Consider the following 24399-nt stretch of genomic DNA (forward strand, 5'->3'; position numbering starts at 1 on the left):
AAACAACCTTCAGAAAAAACCTTTTATTTTCATCATACTGTGCTGGGAGGTCTGTAAACTGCTATTTTTGTTGAGCCCGCTTGCGGATGTGAAGACATAGTCGTCCCAATGGCTGTTTGGTGTATGTGCGGTAAATGTTAAAATATCTATAGTTTCAATCCAGTATCTGCATTAGTTTTGGAGGTAGTAACTTGCATGCAAAATTTTAACCAGTTTTTCCTTAGTCCAAAAGGGGGCATAATTGCCAAAAATACATGTTCAAGTTGGGACTTGATTCTGTGATGTTAATAATTGACCTAGAAAAAAATAAGTTTCAAAGCTATGTGCCTTTAAATGATAGCTATGCCCCCTTTTGGACTTAGAAAATCCTGGTTAAAGTTTTGCATGCAAGTTACTACCTCCAAACTAATGCAGATATTGATTTGGAATTTCATGTGTCTTCGGGGTTATAAAACTAGGTGATAGCATCAAATCCCATAACTCTGACATGCATTTTAGCTAAATTATGCCCCCTTTCGGACTTAGAAAATTCTGTTTTGCAGTCAAGTACATATAGCTATTATATAAAGGCATACAGCTTTGAAACTTAGTTTTTCTTTTTACTCCCATTTGAACAAACTTGTGAGAGGACCTTATAATGAACCAAGTTTGATGAAATCCATCACGCAGTTTATGAGACGAAGTTTTTTTTTTAAAGTTTTTTTTCTACTTTTAGCTCTGGCGGTCCCTAAAAGGGGCCAAGGTGAACCATTTGAACAAACTTAATTGAGGGCTATGCCAGGATGCTACTGACCAATCTGACTTATCCAATAGTTTGTTGTTATATAACCAAGAATGAGCAAAAACAAATTATATACTGATTTTAATGAAATATATAAAAAATAGTAATGTAGATAAAAAAACAAGTTTCAAAAGTTATAAGAATTATGTTTTATCACAGATAATAAACAACAAAAGGAATTAAGTGCTCAAGATGTATAAAACAATATTTAAACAAAGATGCTACATATATGAAAACAATGATATAATTTACAAACACCTTTCATTGGTTGTAACTTGCATGTAAGAAGGCTTCAACATCTAAGGCATTTTAAATAAATCTGCTTAAAAGCAAAAAAGATGTGACAGTTGCATGTTGGAAACCAATATACAGGTCTTAGGGCTGTAAGTTGGCAGTAATGTAGCGCCATTATTTTTGTAACAATAAAAGGCAACATCATAGATACAAAAAATGATGACACAAGATGATGGACCTTTCACCTGAATTAATACCTCAGCCAAAACAAACTTCAGATGAGCTAAAACAGAACAAAAAATATATACAAAAAAACCTGTACTGTACAATACATGGAGTACAATTCTACTTTTTACTGATTAAGTCAGTAAATCATTTAACTCAATATGTTGACTTTTCCATGAATGGTTTGACTCATTATGTTCTTTGTATAATGAAATAGATACTGAAGTCCTGAAAGGGCAATAAGAAAAATGTTCACCGCTTGAAATATGAATACAGACCTCAACTAACGCCTCAGGTAATATTACTTTTTCTTGTGGTGAACATTTTTTAAATCACCCTCTCAGTTATGCAATGTTCATATATTGTACATATTTAAAAGTCAATGTATTCAATCACCTAGACTACTGAAACTGTGGTTGTTCATTTCATAACTGGAAATGCTAGAAGTTTGGAGACTATTTGGTTTGGTAATGGTAACTCATTCAATTTTGTTGAAGGAACCTGAGTAAATATTGCCCATTTACACAAGTCAAACAGTGTCATATATACTGGCATCTGATACACTCTAACTTTCCCATCACTTGTAGTTGTTGCAAGTTGTTCCCCAGTTGTTGAAAATGAAAAACGAATAAAATTTGGCACACTGAAAACCCTCTGTCTCAAATTAGGGCTCTCTGCGTGCATGTCAAAATGGTGAAGTATGTTCCCATCGCATGGGTCAACTAAGTAAATGTTGAAGTTCCTTGTTGCCACGGCAACATATCTTCCAAATGGATGGTACTGTAAACAATCTATAGCATCACTGCTTAATGCCTCTGTCTGCTCTACTATTTCTTTAGATTCTAAATTTAGAAAGTACACACACCTGTCATTCATGCCCACTGCTAGCAGCTCGTGACAAGAACATGGATTGAAATCAAATGTTGAAGCCCAGCTTGGAAACACTTCATCTGGCAGTATTTCTGTAACAATGTTCACAACCAGTTGCAAACTTTTATCCAGAACAAACATAAACTGATTGGAAGAGCAGACGGCAATATACTCGCTGTCTGCTGACCACTTGCATTCAACATGTTCATTGTAACGGACTAAACGGAAATCTTTCATCATTTTACTCAAGTCAACAGCTCTATCATGAAAAGCAAAGCCCTTATCCACCATGCATGTCATGAGTTCAAACTGTCTTGAACAACTCAACAAAACTGCCATTAGTTTTCCATTTGGTGCAAATGCTATGAATCGATAGTTGCACATACGCAAGTCCTTATGTTTGTTGAACACCTCCTCATGTTTGATTGTTTCAATTTTGATTGACTCTGGTGCAATGTAACCAATATAACTACCGGAAGGATGCATGTGAACTTTTGGAAGATTTGCCATTCTTGTATATGAAAATATCTCTCCACCTGAAATATGTAAGTATATGTAAAATTGAAATACATGTACCAACATCAGCTGTCGGAAGGACAGCACATTTAACGATTCAAAAATGGTTACCAACAGAGATGTGAAAATGAAGGATTATAGCAAGTACAATACAAAGTTGTTCATTTTTTTTTACCTTTCAAATGTGCGTATGTGGAAGGGATGTAACATGGGGTGGGGTGTACTAAAATACAATATGGTAAAATACAGAAATTGAAAATCATGAGAGGTGTGTGATAATTATAGGAGAAGCTGTTAAAAGATGTAGTGAAACCGAGAAGCTTACCATAAAACTTTAACCTGAATGCTAAAGCAATGCTTAAACCAGGCTTGTACAATCCTTTGAATAGCCAAGCTAATAAATTAATTCTAAATATCCAACTGAAAGATAAGCAGTAATATGAAATAAAACACTGCCTCAATTGGGAATCGATCAGACCTCAACTCATCCTGTAAGATTTGAAAACAGGGCTCCAGATAAGATGCGTATCAGCGTAAATTACGCTTTGAAATAATGCATATACGCATGTCTGATAATTTTAAAGCATATATAAAAACGTATATGAAATAACAGAAACGCACGCAATGACTTTTTATCGGCATAAACAAAATCTGAATCGTCCGGATGCTTTATGTAACAGAGCACAGTCGGCATTAATTCTCCCACATTGAACATACACACGCATTGAATGGTACTCTATAAACCTAGGTTAAACTATTTTTTACACTCAATGTCTGCGTATATAAAATAGTTGGGAATTAATAATGATGGTACGGTAGTTTATTTTAAGGCGGTGTCGATTTAAAATATCAACTTCCGGTGCGGAATAAACAAAAATGTCTCTTTCTAAGAATGTATAAGTGAACAAACACTATACGCATTCTTTAAACCAATAAAACTGATCCCCAAAACATAGCTAAAGGTATATTGAATATTCTATTTTATTCGGTAGTGAGTGTGAAGCCAAGGCAAGCCAAGGGAAAAAAAGAAGCAAAAACTTAAATGATGAATTGAAACTAAACTGCAAACAAATGCATGGGTCTTACACCCAATAAATATGTTATAAAACTGATTTCTGTTTTTTTCACATTAATAAATTTTATAAATTTTCAGGAGTAAAATTACTTCTAGTCAATTTCAGATTTTATCATTTTACTCATTCACAAAAAATGTGGAGTAAATACTCATTGGCCAAAACAATTATCTGGAGCCCTGTGAAAAGAACTGTCTAATGACACTTTTTTTTAATTCGATAGTAAATATCTCATTCGGTATATCGCATGTTACCGTAAAGGGATCAATTCCCTATGTAATGGCAGGCAGTTAATCTAAACAGTGTTCCTGGATTCTGTACCAGTACAAACCTATTCTATGCAAGTAACTGCCAACTGCCCCACATGAATCTGAGGTGGAGAACAAATTATTCCATACAAAATGTCTTTTATCAAATAGTCATGGAGAACATAAGCTTTGCCCAATGCTCGAACTGACACAGTTTTGAAGAAGTTTGAAAGGTGACCATCCAAGGAACACCCCAGTGAATGTTGGTTGAAACTGGCTAAGTGACTTAGGAGATGTTCTTCAAAGAAACTGTGGTAGAACATACAATAATCCTAAAAGCTCATGCTCAGGTATGTTACAAAAACTTGATGAAGGTGAATGAACCTTTATCATTCTTATATACTACATTATATGCCTTGCAATATATCAATGTAACAACAATAGTAATTTTACTTTGTCAGAAAGTATTTGCTTTTGTGAGAAATGCTGACTATTCCCAAGTATACAGGACTATCATCTTACCTAGCTTTTGCCGGTCAAGTTCTATCTTTACTACTCTGCCATGTGGTACATTAGTTATGGGAACCCAGGCATGGTTAGTCCTTGGTTCAAATGCTCCTGAGGTAACAAACAGGACTGTGTCATCATGTGGCAGAAACTGAGCATCTGCCCACCAGTAAACTCCTGCTGTATCATCCTTCTGATGTGTAACTAAAATATAGAAGCAAGGAGGTATTGTGAATCTGACCTAAAACTCTGTTAACACTAAGTAAAATATAACAAGATACCAAACTGGGTGAAGTCCCTCACCTGAAGTGAACCTTATCTGACCTTGCTTCTTACCAAGTCTGGTGAACATCTTTTCATTAAAAGTTACTTAAAGGTTTTCGACGATTCTACAGACTATGCTTGATGAAGATCTATCTAGCGGTTCTTCAGAAGAAGACATTTAAAGTTCAGCTCTAACAGCCCCTAAATGAGACCAAGTGCTATCCTTTGAATAAATTTGGGAAAGGACCATACAATGAAACAATGAAGCTACAGACCAAGTTTGATGCAGATCCAGCCAGTCGTTAATCAGACGAGGTAATTTAAAGTTTTTTTCCGATTTTTCACTTTTAATAAGCGGCCCCTACAATTTGCCAAACAAACCCACTTTAAAAAATTTAAGAGTTTAATGGATCCATCAAGAGATTCAAGTAAAGAAATTATTTAAAGGTATTTCTGTTTTTAGCTCTAGTGGCACCAAAAAGGTGTTAAATGCCCACATTTGAACAACATTTGGAGATGACCTTATAATGACGCCACAGACCAAGTTTGATGAAGATTGGTTGTTCATCAGCAAAAGTTGTTTTAAGGTATTTCTATTTTATGCACTATAACAAGCCAAATGCCCCAATTTGAACAACTTTTGCAAAAGACTTTATAATTATGCTACAGACCAAGTTTGATGAAGGTGTACCATGCACTTGAGGATAAAAAGTTGTTTATAGGTATTTCTAGTTTAAGTTCTGGTGGCTCCTAAAAGGGGACAAGTGTCCCATTTGAACAAATTTGGGAGAGGACCTTATAATGATGCTCCAGACCAAGTTTAATAAAGATCCATCAAGTGGTTCATGGTAAAGTTTTGTCTATTTTTAGCAATAGCACCCCTATATTAAAAGGGGCTGACTAGCTGCTATCAATTAAACAAAGAGGACATTGAAATGATGCAACTGACCAATATAATCTGGAAAGTCTGATGAAGATCTATCAAGCACTTCATCAGAAGAAGTCTGTTAAAGGTATTGCTATTTTTTAGCTCTGGCAGCACCTAAAAGGGGACGAGGTGAATCATTTGAACAAAGCTGAAAGAGGTCCATGCCAGGATGCTTGAGTTTTGTGTACTTTTAACCTGTAGTTTCAGAAGAAACAAAAGCTGTCACTACTGGTGACAAATGCCCCCGAAGTAGGCCCAAGAATGCCATAGTTGTATTCGCAAAAAATCGCATATCATTCTGTGACCTTGACCTAAGAGGCCTCGGTCATAAGTGTGAAACATCTTCTCAATAATTATGGTTAACATTTGTGTCAAATTATTTTCAAATCCTTTGATAAATGGCAGGAGTTATGGACCAGACAAGAAACACCTTTGACTTCTAAGTGTGACCTTGACCTTAGAGCTAGGGCTCTGGGTCTTGCACATGACACCTCATCTCATTATAGGGAACATTTATGCCAAGTAATTTCAAAATCCCTTCATCAATGGCAGAGTTATGGACCGGACAAGAAACAGACCATGTTAAACTTTGACCTCTAAGTGTGACCTTGACCTTGGAGCTTGCTCATGACATGTCGTCTCATTATGGTGAACATTTATGTCAGGTAATTTCAAAATCCCTTAATGAATGGCAGAGTTATGGACCGGACACGAAACATACCCGGTTAACCTTTGACTTGTAACTTGGAGCTAGGGGTCTGGGTCTTGCGCATGACATGTCATCTCATTATGGTAAACATTTATGCCAAGTTCTTTCAAAATCCATTCATGGATGGCAGAGTGGAATGGACACGAAACAGACCATGTTAACCTTTGACCTCTAAGTGTGACCTTGACCTTGGAGCTAGGGGTGTGGGTCTTGCGCATGACACTTCGTCTCATTATGGTGAACATTTATGCAAAGTTATTTCAAAATCCCTTTATGGATGGAAAAGTTACAGCCCGGACAAGAATTTACCAGATGCATGCATGCACGGACGGACAGTGCGATCTTAATATGTCCAACTTCGGGGGCATAAAAATGTTTAAGAAAAAATGTTTATGCAGCACTACAGTTACAATACCATCCACTTATATTTCACCCTGAACAAAGAACTGGTGAGCAAACAAATGTCAAAACTTTTGCTTTGTTTTTAGCTCACCTGTCACATAGTGACAAGGTGAGCTTTTGTGATCACCCTTCGTCCGTCGCCTGTGCGTCCGTGCGTCCGTCCGTCAACAATTTCTTGTCTGCACGATAGTGGTTTCATTTATGATTTTATTTTAACCAAACTTGCACACAACTTGTATCACCATAAGATCTTGGTTCCTTTCTTGAACTGGCCAGATCCCATTATGGGTTTCAGAGTTATGGCCCCTGAAAGGGCCAAAATTAGCTATTTAGACCTTGTCTGCAAAATAGCAGCTTTATGATTTGATTTTTACCAAACTGGCACACAACTTGTATCACCATAAGATCTTGGTTCCTTTCTTGAACTGGCCAGATTCCATTATGGGTTCCTGAGTTATGGCCCCTGAAAGGGCCAGAATTAGCTATTTTGACCTTGTCTGCACAATAGCAGCTTCATTTATGATTTTTTTTTAACCAAACTTGCACACAGCTAGTATCACCATAAGATCTTGGTTCCTTTCTTGAACTGGCGAGATTCCTTTATGGGTTCTAGAGTTATGGCCCCTGAAAGGGCCAAATTAAGCTATTTTGACCTTGTCTGCATAATAGCAGCTTCATTTATGATTTGAATTTAATCAAACTTGCACAAAACTTGTGTCACCATAAGACCTCAGTTCCTTTCTTGAACCGGCTAGATCCCATAGTGGGTTCCAGAGTTATGGCCCCTGAAAGGGCCAAAATTAGCTATTTTGACATTGTCTGCAAAATAGCTGCTTCATTCATGATTTGATTTTAACCAAACTTAAATACAACTTGTATCACAACAAGGTCTTGGTTCCTTTCTTGAACTGGCCAAAGTCCATCATGGGTTCCAGAGTTATGGCCCCTTAAAGGTCCAAAATTGGCTATTTTGGCTTTTGCAGCCATATAGAGACTTCATATATGGTTTTATTTGATACAAACTTCCAAAATGTCTTCAACAACAATAAATCTTAGATTCCATGACAAATCAGATCCAATCGTAGGTTCCAGAGTTATTTTATATCTGATTACCTCCCCTGATTGTAATCAAACTGGATTTATATCAGTAAGTACTTATAGGACTTATTTGAAATTTCATAATTGTCATTAGTTGGACTGAGACAATCATGGTAGATAACTATGGACTGATTTTATGTCAAATTACCTCCCTTTATTTCAAATTAAAATGGGTATATCTCCGTAACTAATGAAGATACTGATCTGAAATTTCATTTATGTCAACAGATTTATTTTGCAGAGCCTTCTTTTGTTCACTTAAAAACCGAGACCACTTTTCTGTGGTACAACATGGATGGTACCTCCAATTTTTAGGTGCATTCCCTTACAGAAGCAAGCCTCTGTGGCGTACATGCTGCGTATTTGCTGTGTATATGCCGCGAACACAGTAGTACGCCAGAGGAGTACATTTTACATACACCGCATGCCGCGTACATGCCGCATACTATTTCGACGAGTACACAGCATGTATGCAGGAGGTCACTAGTACACTTCAAGTACGCAACACAGACTCTGAAAATTTAAGGAGTACACTGCATGTACGCATGAGGGACTTGTACAAGAAAATAGTACACTGCATGTACACCGCAGATACTTTGAAATTTGTGCAGTACACTTCATATACGCTGGAAAGACTTGTACAATTTCTTTTGGCATTTATACTTAGTTTTTTTATGCCCCCGAAGGGAGGCATATAGTTTTTGAACCGTCTGTCTGTTGGTCTGTCAGTCTGTTGGTCTGTCCGCAATTTTCGTGTCCCGTCCATATCTTTGTCATCGATGGATGGATTTTCAAATAACTTGGCATAAATGTGTACCACAGTAAGACAACGTGTCGCGCGCAAGACCAAGGTCCGTAGCTCAAAGGTCAAGGTCACACTTAGATGTTAAAGGATAGTGCATTGATGGGCGTGTCCGGTCCATATCTTTGTCATCGATGGATGGATTTTCAAATAACTTGGCATAAATGTGTACCACAGTAAGACAACGTGTCGCTTGCAAGACCCAGGTCCGTAGCTTAAAGGTCAAGGTCACACTTAGACGTTAAAGGATAGTGCATTGTAGGGCGTGTCCGGTCCATATCTTTGTCATCGATGGATGGATTTTCAAATAACTTGGCATGAATGTGTATCACAGTAAGACCACTTGTCGCGCGCAAGACCCAGGTCCGTAGCTCAAAGGTCAAGGTCACACTTAGACATTAAAGGATAGTGCATTGATGGGTGTGTCCGGTCCATATCTTTGTCATCGATGGATGGATTTTCAAATAACTTGGCATGAATATGTACCACAGTAAGACGAAGTGTCGCGCGCAAGACCCAGGTCCGTAGCTCAAAGGTCAAGGTCACAGACGTTAAAGGATAGTGCATTGATGGGAGTGTCCGGCCCATATCTTTGTCATCGATGGATGGATTTTCAAATAACTTGGCATGAATGTGTACCACAGTAAGACGACGTGTCACACGCAAGACGCAGGTCCGTAGCTCAAAGGTCAAGGTCACGCTTAGACATTAAAGGTCATTTTTCATGATAGTGCATTGATGGGCATGTCCGGTCCATATCTTTGTCATTCATGCATGGATTTTAAAATAACTATGTATGAATGTGTGACACAGTAAGACGATGTGTCGCGCGCAAGACCCAGCTCCGTAGGTCAAAGGTCCTAAACTCTAACATCGGCCATAACTATTCATTCAAAGTGCCATCGGGGGCATGTGTCATCCTATGGAGACAGCTCTTGTTTTTTATAAGTTAAAGTCTGAAGTAAACTTCATATACGCGGGAGGGACTTGTTCATTTTCTTTTGGTGTTTATACTTTGAATTTTTTTAGGTAAAAGTCTGAAGTACACTTCATGCAGGAAGGATTTGTACATTTTTTTTTTTTTTGGAAGCAAGAACTTGATTTCCGAGTAACTTTTATCTTAATAGCACAGAATAGTTCAGATTACCGGTATTCTGAACAATGAAAATTTGCCAAACTATTTGCAATGTTCATTTGTGAAGCTTACATCTTAGTGATTTCTGAGCTGCACCTTGCATGCAGTGTAAAAATATATTCTTTTTCATTTTGAATTAATCCTGGAGCTTTCTAACTTGGATAATTGAAAAGCCTTATTTGAACTTCGTTGCATTACATTTTGTAATACATGAAATAATTACCAAGATAATGCCTCAACAGCGCCCGAATGAGAAGAATTAATAGCTCTCACTGTTATTTGAATACTCTTAAGCAAAACACCATTCTATCATGTTTTATAAAGGCTTTAATGCTCATTATGTTAACTCATTAAGGCCTCACCAAATTAAAAAGTTGTTCATCGGATTTGCCGCTCGTATATTTTCAGAACGTTTTTGGCTAATTGCGCTCGCCGCATTGGAAAAAATCAATCCAAAATTTTTTGGTGCGCTACTTTTTACGGACGTGAAAATGTATAAATGCTTATATAATTCCAGTCCTAGATTGTTCTCAGATGGATTTTAATCAAAATAAATACATACTACGCACACATCGTCTATAATAAATCATAACACTTATATGTAGTTCCATTAAAGTTGTTTCCCCTTGATGCAGTTACGCCATTTTCTTCAGATGTTTACCAAATTACATGCTACAAAAATTGATTTATTTCATTGAAAAGTGGATGAAGAAAAGCATACTTATTTATTTGATAACATCAATCTACATGATTTTGGTAAGGGTAAATACTTATTGATGCATGTCACTTATCTTTTTTCTGTTTTTTTTTTCTGTCCAAATGATCAGCATTTGCATATGAAAGTTGGTGGGGTAAGGAATTTACATTATCACAGCAGTTTCGCCACAAGAGTACACAGCATGTATGCAGCAGGAGTACACAGCATGTACGCCGCAGGTCTCGGGCCTGGAGTACACAGCATGTACGCCGCAGGAGTACACGACATGTACGCCGCAGGAGTACACAGCATGTACGCCGCAGGGGTAGTACACCGCAGGCTCATTTGCATGTGAAAAGTGTATGTGCCGCGTACATGCTGCGTACTATTTCCCGCATACTAAATTCCTCCAGCGTACATCCTGTGTACTATGTAGTCCACAGCATGTACACAGCAAGTAGTACGCGGCAGAGCTCATTTGCATGTCAAAAGTGTACTACAAATGTACTATCGGTGTATGTGCGGTGTATACCATGCGTACTATTTAAAGCCCTTGATTTCAGTACACATCATGTACGCATCATATACGCTGTATGTACACAGCAAGAGTATGCAGCAGGCCTTTTTCTTCTGTAAGGGTTTTGACATATCTGTACCTTGTAAGAATTGTTTTTTCCTTTTGGTTAAATTTCTTCCCATTGTTGTTCCTGTCCTTTGGACTTAAATATTTTTACTGAGGACCTTCTTGTCCTCAAGTGCAATGATAACAGGTGAGCGATATAGGGCCATCATGGCCCTCTTGTATACTTATTCATTTCTCTTGCAGCAAACTTGAATGACTCTAATCAACATCCAAATTCCAACACTGCACAGTGTCATAACTGAGCCCTTACACCTGAGCAGATAACCATCAGACTACCATTACCCTGTGCCAGAGATTTCACAAGGCTGTTTAAGTCTGACTGTGATTATCTTTTGAAAGATTATAACCTTTCTTCAGATCTAAAGTATTTTATTTTAAGGATTGCATTATTGCATTATACTGGCATTGTATGTATATAAGGCATATTGTAGAACTATTTACGAGATAAAAAAACATACATAAATGACAGTTGCAGAACTTGCTGCATAAAAAATCTAAATTTTATCACAACGATTGTAACTTAGAGCATAAATCCTTGGAAATTTTTAATTAATCAGAACATAATTAAACTACACTTACACTCGAGTAAAAGTGAAAAGGTATTTTTCTTCAGTTTTATGGGGAACCCCCTATACTTATTATCTGACACACATTTCATTAAATTTCCTCTTTCACTGTCCTTTACAGTTTTATAGCTGACACCCAGAGATATACCCATAGCTTTACTTGTCTCCTGGTTCTACCTTAGTTTCTGGATACACACTGCTTCACCTGTTTCTTGATTCCCATAATCTAATATCTAGATCCCAAATGCTAAGTTTCCTGATTCCCTCTGCTGAATTTCTCACTTCCCACATTCTAGTTGCTTGATTCCCATTGTTTGATTTCTAAATTCACACAGGTTTATGAGGTTACTTTCCCCGATTCCCTCTGTGTAGTTTCCCCGACTACTACTGTTGCATTTCTCACTTCTCACTAGCTAGTTACTAGTTTCCTGATACCCTTTGCTTAGTCTTCATTGGCCCCCTGAATTAAAAGATATATAAAATACAAACAATGTATTGTGAAATTCTTCTTTTAACAACTTGCAGCTTTTTAATACAAGTATATTTTTACAAATAAAACCCTAAATTTACAACATTAAATTGTTTGCTTTTTTTCCACACTGATTGGTCAAATAAGCACAAAAATTCATTAACTAACAAAGCAAATCAGTCCCTTGGCTTCGTGGGAAGAAATTTAACAAGTGATCACAAAGTGATCTTGGCGCCCACCACTGAGTTATTTTTGAATGTTCCAAATTTCACGACTAGATCAAAATCCTGAAAGTTGGTAACTATGTCAGAATCCAGGTCATCACAGTCCTTGGATCCAGTGACCTCTAATACCAGTTGGTAATTTTGGCTCCATACAAGGTACTTACATACCAAATATCAAAGAAATTAGTCAGTCAAAAGAATGTGCTATGAGCAAAGCACAAATATGTCACTAGGTCAAAATCAAGGTCAAAGTTCATTTCGGTACACGTAACTGTGCATGTGGTCCATGCATGTAGTCCAAATTTGAAAGCTGTAGCTTGAGAAATGTGAAAATAGGTCACTAGATCAATTTCAAGGTCAAAGTTCATTTCGGTACACAAAACTATGCATGTGCTTCAAATTTAAAGGCTGCAGCTTGAGAAATGTGAAAGTAGGTCACTTGTTCAATCTCAAGGTCAAAGTTCATTTCGGTACACAAAACTATGGATGTGGTCCAAATTTGAAGGCTGTAGCTTGAGAAATGTGAAAGTAGATCAATAGGTCAAAATCAAGGTCAAATTTTGTTTCGGAACACAAAACTATGCATGTTGTCCAAATTTGAAGCCTGTAGCTTGAGAAATGTGAAAGTAGGTCACTAGGTCAATCTCAAAGTCAAAGTTCATTTTGGTACACAAAACTATGCGTATGGTCCAAATTTGAAGGCTACCTTGAGAAATGAGAAAGTAGGTCACTAGGTCAAAATCAAGGTCAAATTTTATTTTGGAACACGAAACTATACATGTGGTCCAAATTTGAAGCCTGTACCTTCAAAAATGTGAAAGTAGGTCACTAGGTCAATGTCAAGGTAAAAGTTTATTTCGGTACACAAACCTATGCATGTGGTCCAAATTTGAAGGCTGTAGCTATAGAAATGTGAAAGTAGGTCACTAGGATCAAGATCAAGGTCAACTCATGTCAAGGTTCATCTAGTCTCTCAAAACTATACATGTGGTCCAAATTTGAATGTTCTAGGTTAAACAAGTGAATGAAGTATTGCCATGCAATACAAAGTCCCCTACTGGAAGACACCTAATTTTCTCTACTGCTGTATAACATAATGAACTGATATCTGTCAATGATGTATAAACAATATTGTACTATATATACAATATAATATAACAAAGCACTTGGATTAAAATTTGCATATATAAAAACGTACAGTTGTTTTCATTTGGAATTTTTTTAGCCGATCATACAAATGTTATCATAAAAGTTATTTATAGTAACAACAAAGCGAAATTAACCCTAAAAAAAAAATTTAAAAAAATCTATAAAATATAAGTCCACAAGAAACTCTTTACCAGGTAGAGATAGATAAAAAAATACACCTAAAATTTGGATGTACCGTGCATGTTGTACCACAGAAAAGTGGTCTCAATTTTTCCCTATGGCCAGCAATAAAAAAGTTACAATATAATCTATTTATAGTAACAACAAAGGGACATAATTCTAAAAAAAGTGTGCCTCATAGTGGTGAACATTTCTGCCAAGTTACATCAAAATCCCTCCATGCATGAAGAAGAAATGCTCCGGACAAAGTCATTCTTGAATTTGACCTTTAACCTCTGAGTATGACCTTGACCTTTGACCTAGGGACCTGGTTCTGGTGCACGACAATTCGTCTCATAGTGGTGAACATTTGTGCCAAGTTACATTAAAATCCCCTCAATGCATAAAGAAGAAATGCTCCAGACAAAGTCATTCTTGAATTTGACCTCTAAATATGACCTTGACCTTAGATCTAGAGCCGGGGCTTTGAGCACAACATGTTGTCTCATCCAGGGAAATGTTTGTGCCAACTGATATTTAAATCCTGTTTTGCATGACAAAGTTATAGACCAGAGAGGAAAAAAATCCTATTGACCTTTGATCTCAAAGTGTGACCTTGACCTTAAAGCTAGGGTTCTGGGTTTTGCGCATGACACGTCGTCTTATCATGGGGAACATTTATGCCAAGTAATATTGTAATCTCTTGATGGATGACAAAGTTCTGGACTGGACAGGAAAAAAAACCCATTGACCTTGACCTCCAATTGTGACCTTGACCTTTGAGCTAGGGGTCCGGGTTTTGCGCATGACATGTTGCCTCATCATGGGGAACATTTGTGCCAAGTAATATCAAAATCCCTTCATGGATGGCAGAGTTACGGACCAGACAGGAAAAAAGCCCTATTGACATTTGATCCCCAATGGTGACCTTGACCTTTGAGCAAGGGCTCCGGGATTTGCACATGACATGTTGTCTCATCATGGGGAACACCTGTGCTAAGTAATATTGAAATCCCTTCATGAATGACACAGTTATGGACCGGACAGGAAACAGACTCTGTTCATGACATGTTAACATATGACTGCTAAGTGTGACCTTGACCTTTGAGCTAGGGGTCTGAAAGTTGTGCACGACACATCGTCTTATTATGAGGTACAATTGTGCCAATTGATATTAAAACCCCTTCATAGATGGGAGAGTTATGGACCGGACAGGAAAAAAGCCCTGTTGACCTTTGACCTCAAATTGTGACCTTGACCTTTGAGCTAGGGGTGCGGGTTTTGTGCATGACACGTCGTCTCATCATGGGGAACATTTGTGTCAAGTAATATTAAAATCACATCATGGATGAAAGAGTTATGGACCGGACACGAAACAGACCCTGTTCATACCATGTTAACATTTGACTGCTATGTGTAACCTTGACCTTTGAGCTAGGGGTCTCAAAGTTGTGCACGACACATCATCTTATTATGAGGTACAATTGTGCCAAGTGATATTAAAATCCCTTTATGGATGGGAGAGTTATGGACTGGACAGGAAAAAAGCCCTGTTGACCTTTGACCTCCAATTGTGACCTTGACCTTTAAGCTAGGTGTCCGGGTTTTGCGCAAGACACATCGTCTCATCATGGGGAACATTTGTGCCAAGTAATATTAAAATCCCTTCATGGATAAAAGAGTTATGGACCGGACACGAAATTGCGGACGGACAGAATGACGGAAAAGCGCATTTCTATGGTCCCCGAAACTGGTTTTTCAACCAGTAGGGGGCTAATAAACAAGAGGGCCATGATGGCCCTATATCGCTCACCTGAGTACCATTGCTCAAAATGATATGAACGTTTCAAACCAATCTCATTAGAAGCTGCTAAGGTGTATTCATTTAGATAAAAAATAAAGGGAGGTAATTTGTCATAAATTCAGTCAATATGTATCTTCACTGATTGTCCAAGTCCATCTGTTGAAATTTCAGATCAGTATCTTCATTAGTTATGGAGAAATACCCATTTTAATTTGAAAAAAAGGGAGGTAATTTGACATAAAAACAGTCCATAGTTATCTACCCTGATTGCCTCAGTCCAACTAATGACAATAATGAAATTTCAAATAAGTCCTATAAGGACTTACTGATATAAATCCATTTTGATTAAAATCAGGGGAGGTAATCAGATATAAAATAATTTTTGGATCTGACAGATTTATCATGGAATCCAAGATTTATTGTTGTTGAAGATATTTTGGAAGTTTGTATCAAATCAAACCATAAATGAAGTCTCCATATGGCTGCAAACGCCAAAATAGCAAATTTTGGACCTTTAAGGGGCCATAACTCTGGAACCCATGATGGAATCTGGCCAGTTCAAGAAAGGAACCAATATCTTGTGGTGATACAAGTTGTGTGCAAGTTTGGTTAAAATCATATCATAAATGAAGCTGCTATAATTGTGCAGACAAGGTCAAAATAGCTAATTTTGGCCCTTTCAGGGGCCATAACTCTAGAACCTATAATGGGATCTGGCCAGTTCAAGAAAGGAACCGAGATCTTATGGTGACACAAGTTTTTTGCAAGTTTGATTAAATTCAAATCATAAATGAAGCTGCTATTGTGCAGACTAGGTCAAAATAGCTAATTCTGGCCCTTTCAGGGGCCATAACTCTGGAACCCAAAATGGAATCTCGCCAGTTCAAGAAAGAAACCAAGATCTTATGGTGATACAAGCTGTGTGCAAGTTTGGTTAAAATAAAAATATAAATGAAGCTGCTATTGTGCAGACAAGGTCAAAATAGTTCATTCTGGCCCTTTCAGGGGCCATATCTCTGGAACCCATAATGGAATCTGGCCAGTTCAAGAAAGGAACCGAGATCTTATGGTGATACAAGTTGTGTGCAAGTTTGGTTAAAATAAAATCATAAATGAAACCACTATCATGCAGACAAGAAATTGTTGACGGACAGACGCACAGACGACCGCTGAAGGGTAATCACAAAAGCTCACCTTGTCACTATGTGACAGGTGAGCTAAACAAGAGCTGTTGGAGGACAGCAACGCTCGACTATTCAACAGCCTTGTCAACTGAATGAATACAAAAGTCGATAAAAGGGGCATAATTTTGTAAAAATAGGGAAAAGGGTTATGGAACCTTCACAGAGCTTATCAGCTCATAAAGTGAACAAGTGCGTGAAGTTTTAATCCTTTCCCATAAGTGGATACTGAAATACCAGCTTACATACAAAAACTTAACCAAAAACTGCTAAGTCGAAAAAGGGGCACAATTTTGAAAAAATTGCAAAGTAGAGTTATGGGACCTACACAGTGCATGTCAGATCATGACAGTGAACAAGTGTGTGAAGTTTCAATCCACTCCCATTAGTGGATACTGAGATACCAGCCTACATACAAAACCTTAACCAAGAATTTCTAAGTCGAAAAAGGGGCATAATTTTGACAACAATGCAAAGTAGAGTTATGGGACCTACACAGGGCATGTCAGATCATGACAGTGAACAAGTGTGTGATATTTCAATCCATTCCCATTAGTGGGTACTGAGATACCAGCTTACATACAAAACCTTAACCAAGAATTTCTAAGTCGAAAAGGGGACATAATTTTGTAAAAAAGCAAAGTAGAGTTATGGAACCTGTCCAATGTAGGTCAGTTTATCACAGTGAATAAGTGTGTGAAGTTTCAATTCATTCCCACAAGTGGTTACTGAGATACCAGCTTACATACAAAACCTTAACCAAGAATTTCCAAGTCGAAAAGGGGACATAATTTTGTAAAAATGCAAAATAGAGTTATGGAACCTGTCCAATGTAGGTCATTTATCACAGTGAATAAGTGTGTGAAGTTTCAATCCATTCCCACAAGTGGTTACTGAGATACCAGCTTACATACAAAACCTTAACCAAGAATTTCTAAGTCGAAAAAGGGGCATAATTTTGTAAAAAAGCAAAATAGAGTTATGGAACCTGTGTAATGTAGGTCAGTTTGCTGGTTGCTGAGATACCAGCTTACATACAAAACCTAAACCAAATCGGGACGCGGACGCCGACGCATGGGTGAGTCCAATAGCTCTACTATTCTTTGAATAGTCGAGCTAAAAAAGGTAGGTCACCAGATCAAAATAAGTGACCTTGACCCTAAACAAGAGAGATGACACCATTGATGAGTTATATGCATTTTTTTTCTTATTACGGAAACAGAGAATGCACATATAATTACTAATATTATAACTAATAATTAAACCCATACCATAAACAAGAGAGATGACACCATTAATGAGTTATATGCAATTATTATTTTTTTCTTATTATGGAAACAAAGAATGCACATATAATTACTTATATTATAACTAATAATTAAACCCAGAAATTTGAGTACTAAACAAATTAATCAACAATCTACTAGGGTAGTCCATTCACTGCTGCGGTGTAATAGGAAAATAATGAACAACTTGAATCATTATCTCATTAGTGTCTGCAGACTTTATGACCCTTCTACAGGTAAGGCCATAGAAAAACAATTAACTACTTGGATATAAAATTATATAAGAAATCAAAATAAACAAAGGGCCATAACTCACTCAAAGATATATATTTGTATTGAGGCTATATACCAATAAAAGAATTTGTTCTTTGTTTCATATAAAATTCAGCTACTTCAGACCAATTTTGTTACAGTTTCTAGATTTTCACTCCGTCGTAGACCTATTTTCCACAATATATCAATACATTTGCTTCGACAAAACGAAAAGAAAAAGGGGTGTTGAATAGTATGCAGTGAAATGCAAGTCAACTGAAGTCAGGTACCCTCATATTGCCGCATTTCAGAAAGCGGTCCGCAGAATAAACACCCTACTTTCGTTTTCAAGTAAACAACTTGAAAACATGCGAGTATTAGCATGAAACGTGTCCTATTTTATGTAAAATTCATTCCACGAGTGAAATAATGCCCATTTGGCCCCCGATTTACGCGCAAATGTGCGAAAAATGGAAAAATTAGGATCTATTTATTAGGAACTTCTTTCGGCTACACCATGGAAGCACATTTTGGACCGAATTACTGCATTATAACCTATTGACTGCTTCCAGTAAAGCATTTTGGAGAACTCTATATTGTAATCAACTGGTTCCTAAATAAACATGACAATTTTTCGCAAGATTATATACAATGTACAGGGCTGTGGAAATCCCAATATTTTTCACTTGTCAAATTTCACTCGTCCGGATTTTCAACAAAGCCTGCATTAAACTGCCAATTATTCCTTATTTCGGGCAAGTGTTTTTATGATCTACAGACCTGTAGAAAAAAGAGCAAACACTAGAAGATGCTTTTGTAAAAAAGCGCACGTCACCCCCAATGCAAAGTCGTATAGGCTCAGGCCCCTGTGACCTTTGATGGAGTGACCCCCACCCTCCAAAAAAAAAGGGGGGTCATGCATCTACTTTGTAAGTCCTATCATCCTAAGAAGTTTGAAGGTTCTTAAGGTCAAAAGGTTCTCAAGTTATGGACTAACAAGAGCTGTCTCCATAGGATGACACATGCCCCCGATGGCACTTTGAATGAATAGTTATGGCCGATGTTAGAGTTTAGGACCTTTGACCTACGGACCTGGGTCTTGCGCACGACATGTTGTCTTACTGTGGTACACATTCATGCCCAATAATTTTAAAATCCATGCATGAATGACAAAGATATGGACCGGACACACCCATCAATGCACTATCATGAAATATGACCTTTAACGTCTAAGTGTGACCTTGACCTTTGAGCTACGGACCTGGGTCTTGCGTGTGACAAGTCGTCTTACTGTGGTACACATTCATGCAAAGTTATTTGAAAATCCATCCATGGATGACAAAGATATGGACCGGACACGAATGCACTATCATGAAAAATGACCTTTAACGTCCAAGTGTGACCTTGACCTTTGAGCTACGGACCTGGGTCTTGCGCGTGACACGTCGTCTTACTGTGGTACACATTCATGCCAAGTTATTTGAAAATCCATCCATGGATGATAAAGATATGGACCGGACACGAAAATTGCGGACAGACTGTTCAAAAACTACCTGCCTCCCTTCGGGGGCATAAAAATGGATTTCCATTTTCTGTCCATTGTAACCTTGATCTTTAATAGAATGACCCCAAAATCAATAGAGGTCATCTACTCTGTATGTTCAATCATCCTATGAAGTTTCATCATTCTGGGTCTAGTGGTTGTCAAGTGATTGATCGGAAATGGTTTTCAATGTTCATGCCCCTGTGACCTTGATGTTGATGGAGTGACCCCAAAAACAATAGGGATCGTCTACTCCTGCAGCCCTACCACCCTATTAAGTTAGAAGGTTCTAGCTCAAATGGTTCTCCGGTTATTGTTCGGAAATGAAAGTGCGACGTATGGAAGGACGGATAGACTGGGCAAAAACAATATTGGGGAGACATAATAATACATTGTATTACTGTAACTGAGAAAAAACAAAAGCTTCAATACTTTTGCCTGCATACAAGGCTGAAGTCGCATCCGCAAGGCTGGGGAACAGTCACCAGGTTCAATACAACAAAAATGCCATACCGAAACTTTGCCTGTAGACTCCTGAAATGATCTTTCTTGTTTAGCATTGTACCCGCAATCTCTCTATGCTTTTGTTTTTTGTTTTTACCCGACATTGACTCCCGTTTTTGTCAGCAAATGAATTTATCCAAAGATTTTTGCAGGAACTGTTAATACTTCCAGTTTCTATTTTAGAGTAACTGTGTGCAAAATTACGGGAGACTGAGACCAACAGCTAATCAGAATGCGGAAAAAGATGCTAAATTTAGAAGATGCAAGTGTATGTTTTTTCCAAAAACTTCATTTCATCAATTAAAAGGTCCTCGGTGGGTAAAACATGGATTTTGTAGAAAAGATTACTTTTTCACCTTCATAAACTTGCTTTTTGCGTAATTTATATCTGAAAATGTACATTTGTCTGTGGATAAACAGAATGAAAAAATGCACTTGTCCGCCAGCAAAAAGTCCCGAGTGGGACAAGTCGGACATAGCTAGAATTCCACACCCCTGCAATGTATATATTTATCTTCAAATCACTTGCCCCTCACCGATGTGGGTTCAAGCCTCATTCGGGGGGTTGAATTCTTCAAGTGAGGAAGCCATCCAGCTGGTTTACGGAAGGTCGGTGGTTCTGCCTAGGCCATAATTTAAAAAATTGTTTGTTTGCAGTGCTCTGACCCAGATTTTTAGGAGTGGGTAGGTAGGTAGGGATTTTTTTTTTTTTTTTTTGTAAAGTCAGTGTACACAAATTTTCATAGCAGACATTGAAACATATTCATGAATTTCAGAGAGTAAGAACATGCATGGCAGACAAATTCTACCAGGAATTTCACAGAGCACAAACTTGCATGTAGACATTTATTAAACCAGATCTTTCATTTTATAATTAATCAAAATGTTCGTGAAACTGAATGACACTACTGTGGATATAGACCAAGAATGCAACGAATGAACTGGACACTCCGAACCTCATTCCCTAAAACCTTTTACAGGACAGTTGTTCTGACGTCATGCAGATGCTGTCAGACCCTTAGTGTATGAAATGATGGCCTCTGTTGCATTTTGGTCTAAGTTTTGAGTACTCAAATGTCATCAATCTGGACACAGGAAGAGACAGAAGGTTTATAATGACCTCACTGCAGACCTAAGCTGTTCAACCTGTTTTTGGTGAGATGGGGGTGGGGAAGGGTAGGTAAAGAAGAATGTTTGCTGCCATCCCCCTGGAAATGTTAAAAATATATATGAATGAAATGGTGGTCTCTGTTACATCTCTTGACAGGAATGAAATAGTGGCCTCAGGTAGCTTTTGACAGGAATGAAATAGTGGCCTGTTTTACCTTTTTTGATGATAGAAATGAAATGGTGCCCACTGTTACAGCTTTTTGTAAATAATTTTTGAAAATAATGGTGGCATCTGTTACATGTTTTGATAGGAATGAAATGATGGCCTGTGTTACATCTTTGTTAGGAATGAAATGATGGCAACTGTTACATTTTTTTGTCTAAATTCTGAGTGCCCTGATATTATAATCTGGACACAGGAAGTGACGGATGCATATAAAGCCACATACAGTTCAAAATTTGCGTAGTATAGAAGATCGAGGGTCCAGAATTTTTTTTAAATACAAGTTTGAAATGGTGGGTTCTGATACATGGTTTAACTTGTAAATAAGGTAACTTCTCAGGCAACTTGGGGCACGGGAGCAGCATAGGCCTCCCAACCCCTCCACCCCCAACCCTTTGAATATAGGTCTGTGTAGAAGAGGGTTATTGTGGCCAGCTGTGGAGCTTCTCACGCTTAATTTCTAGTCTCCATTTTAGTGAAAATTAAGGCTTTAAAATTGAAAGGCTTCACTTTTAAACACAAGCTGAAGTATGTCAGATTATGATTTCCTTTAAGTAAGGAAAAAGAAACCAAGTTCACAGCACTTAAATTGCAAATCCATAAATCATCTCAGTCCTTTTAAATCGAAGTGTATTAGGTAATACACAAATTGTACTTGTAGAATTAGGTCAAATTACATCACACATCACAACATTTAGCTGTCAAACAGGGCTTCCTTCATCCTACATCAAAGGCCAAATGCCGATTCGCATCTTTCCTTTGAACTTCAGCCGACAAGTGCCTGTGTTTATTTCAAAATGTTAATGCAATTTTGTCACCAAATGTGTCGGATAAAACTGGGATTTAAAAGTTAAATCATGTTTGCAAGTAAAGGAAAATTAGGATTTACAAAAAAAATCAAGGTATGTGGCTTTATTACGTGTTCGAACAAGGTCTCAATTAATACATAAAAATGTGAATAGTTATCATTCAAGTTGCCGATTATTCTGGTGCATAATCAAAAATTCAGATGTCTGTTTAATTTATAAACTTTTAAATGTTGAAACTAATGAACAGAAAATCAGAATAAATTTTTGGACCATTGTCATGTTGACTCACTCATTGGTCAGGTCCGTGGCGTCGTGTCAGACGACATTGTTTACTGGAAAATTGTTTATCAAATATACATAGGTCACCGTAAAAGATCATGCAAGAAAGACTAAGTAAAGATGTCTGAGCCACTTTCTCACTCGGATCGGAACTTATGACTTCCGAAAAACGCGCGAAGACGGCAATATGGTCGCATACACTAAACGTTGAATGATCTGCTGTATATTAAAATACGAAAAGGAAAATGTCTGCTGAAATTGCATTTTGCATCAGAAAGGATCAAAACATATATAAAAAAAATTTGCCCCCCCTGGACTGCCTTAAAAATTTTTGGGTCGGGACTATTTGATGTAATAATAGTGTAAAATCACCACATAATTACCAATACCTACAAAAAAAGATATTCATATTTGCTAAGACCATATTAATTTAATTTATTAATAAAATAGACTAACTGTTCAAACTCTTTAATTGCAAGCATAAACGTCAAATATAAAGTTTAGGGTGCCAAGTTTTGATCAAAAGGAGTGTTATTTGCTTATTTCCCTTGATTTCCCTCTTTGATATCCCTAACAAAGGATTAGTCCGGAAACTATGACTATCCGAGAAGTGGGTATCTTAAATAAAAGGCAACGAATTGAACAATTAAACTTCGTGTTATAACCTTTTTACCACGTACTCTTATAAAGATTTACAAGATCTAACACCATTTATTAAGGCGTTCTAACAATCATGCGCAAATAAATGAATTAAATGAATCTTGCCTTTGTTTCGTTTTGTCAAAGCCTTCTAATGGCCGTGTTGTCTCTCCGGTATATACCGTACACGTACGTTTTTCGTCTCTGGTATGTACTCTTAAATATTTCGTGAAATTCGGTTGTTTTCATTTTATAAAAAGACTTAAACAAATCTTTTGGATGCTTCAATGAAGTCATCAATTATAGATTACAAGTTTTCCCGGTGTTCTTTGTAGGGATCATCTGTTGTATTTGCAAGAAAAAGTTCAGCGCTGAAGTCTCTGATACTCATGCTTTAATCTTTATCTTAGTGCTTTATATATATGACCAAGGGTGTATGAGCTGGGACGGCAGGGGCGGCGCGCGCCGCCCCAATATTTCGAGGAGCGGCGAAATGCCGAACTCGTAAACTTTTGAAAAGGCTAGAAAATATAATTGAAAAATAATACAGCGGTCTTCCATTTATCATGAAGTGCATCGGAGGCTGATATGTACAGAATCTTGTCTTGGTGACAGGGTATTGTACAAAATCGATAATCCGCAACGACCAAGGTCGCTGTGTTTTCACGCCCCGCAGACTCGGATTATAGGCAATACATTAATTAATGAAAGTTAATCGCATTTAATTGCTTACTGACAAACTTGCAATTAATGTTGTGTCTCAAATTCTGCTGACAAAGGAAAGTATCTTGAGTAAAACACAAACGCAAATCGGGATCTTTAGATGTATTTACATAAAAGATATTAAATTAAATATTTTTGACACTTAAACATATTGTTTGAAAATCAAAGGCACCAATCATAATGATTAAATTCAACGCATAAAATGTAGAAAAATCCTCATAGATTTTACAGATCTAGTTAAATCAACAAGTATTACAGCTTCTACATAAAATATAAAAGGCCAATCAGCCTCGCAATTTTGCATTTCCAAATCGATCATTTGGTAAAAAGAACCCTGAACTCCGTTC

The 24399-nt window shown here is 37.3% G+C and overlaps 1 protein-coding gene across 3 annotated transcripts; it reads right to left on the bottom strand.

Moving 5' to 3' along the window:
* Positions 1 to 845: 845 nt before the first annotated feature.
* On the bottom strand, positions 846 to 23485 carry LOC123525315 (WD repeat and SOCS box-containing protein 1-like). Of its 3 annotated transcripts, none has more exons than XM_045304261.2 (4): positions 23371 to 23485; positions 11712 to 12158; positions 4470 to 4658; positions 846 to 2646 (listed from the first exon to the last, which is right to left on the bottom strand). In XM_045304261.2, the coding sequence occupies exons 2-4, from the start codon at positions 11848 to 11850 to the stop codon at positions 1661 to 1663; spliced, it is 1314 nt and encodes a 437-aa protein (XP_045160196.1). In that variant the 5' UTR covers positions 11851 to 12158; positions 23371 to 23485; the 3' UTR covers positions 846 to 1660. The 3 variants fall into 3 exon arrangements, with proteins under 3 accessions (XP_045160196.1, XP_045160197.1, XP_045160198.1); XM_045304262.2 differs by lacking the exon at positions 23371 to 23485 and adding an exon at positions 23356 to 23370; XM_045304263.2 differs by lacking the exon at positions 11712 to 12158 and having other exon boundaries at positions 23371 to 23470.
* Positions 23486 to 24399: the final 914 nt, after the last annotated feature.

The sequence above is a fragment of the Mercenaria mercenaria genome, chromosome 3 (genome assembly GCF_021730395.1).
Source record: "Mercenaria mercenaria strain notata chromosome 3, MADL_Memer_1, whole genome shotgun sequence".
Lineage (NCBI taxonomy): Eukaryota > Metazoa > Mollusca > Bivalvia > Venerida > Veneridae > Mercenaria > Mercenaria mercenaria.